This window comes from Melanostigma gelatinosum (genome assembly GCF_949748355.1).
Source record: "Melanostigma gelatinosum genome assembly, chromosome: 17".
Lineage (NCBI taxonomy): Eukaryota > Metazoa > Chordata > Actinopteri > Perciformes > Zoarcidae > Melanostigma > Melanostigma gelatinosum.
The window spans coordinates 2774400-2778140 of record NC_136650.1 but is presented as its reverse complement, the minus strand read 5'-3'; the positions used below and the strand labels follow the sequence as shown (position 1 = coordinate 2778140).

General features: G+C 44.9%; 1 protein-coding gene across 1 annotated transcript; it reads right to left on the bottom strand.

The window, feature by feature from the left end:
* Positions 1 to 366: 366 nt before the first annotated feature.
* tmem200b (transmembrane protein 200B) lies at positions 367 to 1963 on the bottom strand. Its single transcript, XM_079288510.1, has one exon. The coding sequence runs from the start codon at positions 1931 to 1933 to the stop codon at positions 695 to 697; it is 1239 nt and encodes a 412-aa protein (XP_079144636.1). The 5' UTR covers positions 1934 to 1963; the 3' UTR covers positions 367 to 694.
* Between the last annotated feature and the right edge of the window lie 1778 nt (positions 1964 to 3741).

The window sequence follows — 3741 nt, the reverse complement described above, 5'->3', positions numbered from 1 at the left end:
AGTTTGTTGTTGTCATTGTGTTAATTATATAGATTTGGACTTTGTGCATTGTCCGTTAATTACGAAGCTTACCGTCATGCGCGGAGTTATTGTTTGTTAAACTGGTTTAGCATAGCCTCCCAGAAGTGCGGGGCCTCAGTTATCTTTTGTTATTGTTCCGGGTTCAGAGGTCACAGCCCGTTGTCTCATACGTGAGCGCAGTGGCTCCACCGAAAACATTATATTTCCCACAATTTAAGCTTCTGCATTTTCCAAATGCACTAGTATTATTCAAACGTATTGTTCGGTTCGTAAGCCTCGTACCGAACGGTTTAATACGAATACGTGTATTGTTACACCCCTAGAAACAAATAACCGTAGCTGTGGCGCCATCGTGAGGTTATTAGGTGGTGTTTCAGCTGCAGGCCAGCACTGAAGGCCCAGGCATAAAATGCACGGCCCACCACTGACCAAATCCAATCGGAAGCCAAGCTAAGACCATAACCTGTGTATCAATATTCCACTGAAGATTGAGAACAAGCTCATGTTTTGGAAGATCCTTGTGAGAAATACTGTACTCCAGATAATCCGGAGCTTGGTTTCTCGCCACCCCACACAGGACAAACTAAATATAGTGCAGTTATAGAATCCAGAGGAAAATATCTTTATGATCCTTTGTTATCAGAGTGATTGTACTGCTGTGGAGAGCAGCCAATCACTGGAAAGGCCCAGAGCCAAAATTCTTATCCCACTGAAAACACTGCTGCTCTAACTGGTCTAGCAGTTTGTCCACTGAGTCCTCTTTGTTCTCTAGTTTCAGATATCGTCTGCTGCTGCCCAGGTCTAGCCGAGGCCAGCTTTGGCGGGTTTGCTCTTCTGCAGCCTCCACAACCTGCCAAGGGATGTTCACGCAAACCTGTGAACCAGTCTCTCTTGTGACTACCAGCTGATTCATTTCGCCCTCCTCCCCCGGTGCATGGTGTCCATCCGGCACACCAGTTCCAGCTGTATACGGGTTAGTCCTGTAACTCATACTGTGGCAGCGCCTCGGCTGGATAGCTGGCATATCTACCTCATCCAGCGTGGACATAGAGCTGGCAGACACCAGACAGCTGTTGAGCTTGACGAGTGAGGGGGGCTGCGGAATGAAACTGGCACTGCCCCCGTACTCAGCACCAGACTGTGTGTTAAAGTCTGTCTGGCTGGAATTACATGAGTTGGAGTAGGAGGAGTGGAGGGAGGGAGGAGGCTCTGACTCCTGGTGGTGGAGGGCTTCTGTCTGGAGAACAGCTTGCTGGTAGATGCCCTCCAAACTGTGCTCCTGGTCTCTGGAGTGTCTGGTCTGAAGCAGTGGCTCAGAACTGGGCAGCTGCTGCAGACAGAGGATGTTGAGATGGGCAGCTGGTAAACTGCTCACGCACTGGTAGTGTTTGGCCATGGAGTTGGCTGCTGCTATTTCTTTAAGGTCTGCTGAGGGAACCACTGCAGACACAGAGCAGATTACACTGCGCATCTGAGCCAGCAGCATCTGAGTCTCTCTGTCCCTGTTCTCGTACAGGACTGTGTTGGCACATATGAGGATGAAGAGTCCCACCCCCATGATGACAGGCCCCAGCAGCTTCATCCGCTCACTGTGGATGAGGCTGGCTGTGGATAGGAGGCCCTTGGCTCCCAGACTCCACCCAGAAGTCTGCGACTCAGAGAAACTTTCGCCATCTGCAGCTCCCAGGATGGACGCTCTCGGTAAACGGTAGGGCCAGTATCCTGCCACAGCTAGAGCGGTGCCAACAACCACCACGATGACCCCCAGCACAAGGAAGGCTCCAGGTATGGAGCGGATGCGGAGTTTCCCTTGGATCACCCCGTCCGTCTTTCTGCCTCGTAAGGTGAAGCGAGACTTCTGACGGCAGGGAGGTGAAGGTGGTGTACTACCTTGGGCCTTCTGGGTCTTCATTGCTCAGGTCAGTCCAAGGTTCCTGTTACACCCTGTCAAAGAGCTTTGGAAGTGAGGACATTTGAAGAGTTAGTGCAGTTATAACAACATATCTACATGTTGCATCCATTACATACACACCAGTCTATATCTGAGGGTAATACATCAGTCAGCTTAAAGTTTTTAACTTCGGCCTGATAGATCACAAAAATGTGATATGACGATAATTCATTTCTTGGATACAAGTCATTGTGCATATATTTGTATCCACAGTGGGATATTTTGATTTCATATTGAACAACTTCAAAGCCTCTGTTTATTTTTTGAATACTTGTGACTAATGCTCACTGGTGTAAAACAGAAGAGGTGACACTAGGTCATAACTCATCTTACCTCGGTATTGTTTACAGGCATCACTATTGGACAGCTACTGGTCGTCAGTTGTTCAGCACCAAGTAGCTTTTTTACATAGGGGTCAACTAAAACTACAAAAAGTTAGTAGACTAAGAAACTTTACCGTTAGCTAGCAGGTAACGGACTAGCTGAGTTCTAAGTTAATGCTGATCGCTAGCTCTCAGCAGTATTGATCTGTTAGCGAAACAAATCATTTATAACCAGCAAACAGGGTTTTAATGTTAGCAATGCTAATGTAGCTAAAAAGTAACATTTACTTGATCTCTTGCTAATGTTAGTAAATGTTTTCTTTGTTTCTTGTTAACGTTGGTAAGTAAAATACCAAGAGACTGTTACCTTTGTTCTTTATCTCATGGTAACATTTACTGATGTTACCTTTTTACATTTGACTGCTAAGCAGCTTTAAATAGTAATAATGAAATGAATAGACATGTGAAAAACGAGATGTGTTACTTAAGTCCATCCATCATCAGCTGCAACTCTATCTTAGGAATTCAAAGCGTTTGCTGTTATCATCACTCTTAGCAGTATCAGTATTAGTGTTGCCGGAGATTGGAATTTCTAACTTTGATACAACACCTTGGAAAATATCTATGTTCATTTTGAATACAATATTTCCAGTACCACGGGGGAAAATTGGAAAAAACTATGAGGGCATAACATCTTAAATCTTTATCAAAAGATAAATACAACAATGTTGAGTTAATCTGGTGCACTTAAAGAGCAAAATGAAGAGGGCTAGATCCATGAAGAACTCTTGGGATGTGTAACGGAATCCTGTGTACAGGGATTAAATCCTAGTCAGCACTATTAGCTGCAGGCTCAGTATGTTGAGAACTGTGTGGACGCAATCCCTCAATCTCAGATATGCTCTGAACTTTGAATTTAGCACTTCCAATGACGAATACCATTTTTAGATCAGGTGGGGTACTTGATAGTATTTTTCCATGGCGGCATGACAACAAAAGTCTAAGAACCCCCCCCCCCCCACACACACACACACACACACAAGGAAGGATGAATGACCTCTCTGTGAGGTGTCTGACAGTCAGCATGTTGAGAATGTTTTCCTTATTGCAACATACTCAGGACCTCACAGTAACTGCGGTCAGAGTGTTTGAAGCTGTTCTTCCATTTTATTCAGCTTTGTTTCTGACCACGAGGGAACTCAAGAAGAATAGCACATGTGCGAGTGATTCTTTACTTTTGTGTGTACCTCAATGCATTTACAAGCTCCCCAAAGACATGGAAGGTCCAAGGAGTTTCACTCTAATTATTTCCAGTGGTGATTAACATTGAAAAAGGACTGTGTGATAAACAACCACTGACTAATGAGTGACCAAAGTGAGTTAAGTCAAGGTTAAATACAGCTGTATTCCAGGCATCCACATGACGTATAATGTCTCTGTCATGAT

What these genes read in the sequence shown, in the direction of transcription:
- tmem200b (XM_079288510.1), bottom strand. Translation starts at nt 1,933, where the DNA reads ATGAAGACCCAGAAGGCCCAAGGTAGTACACCACCTTCACCTCCCTGC.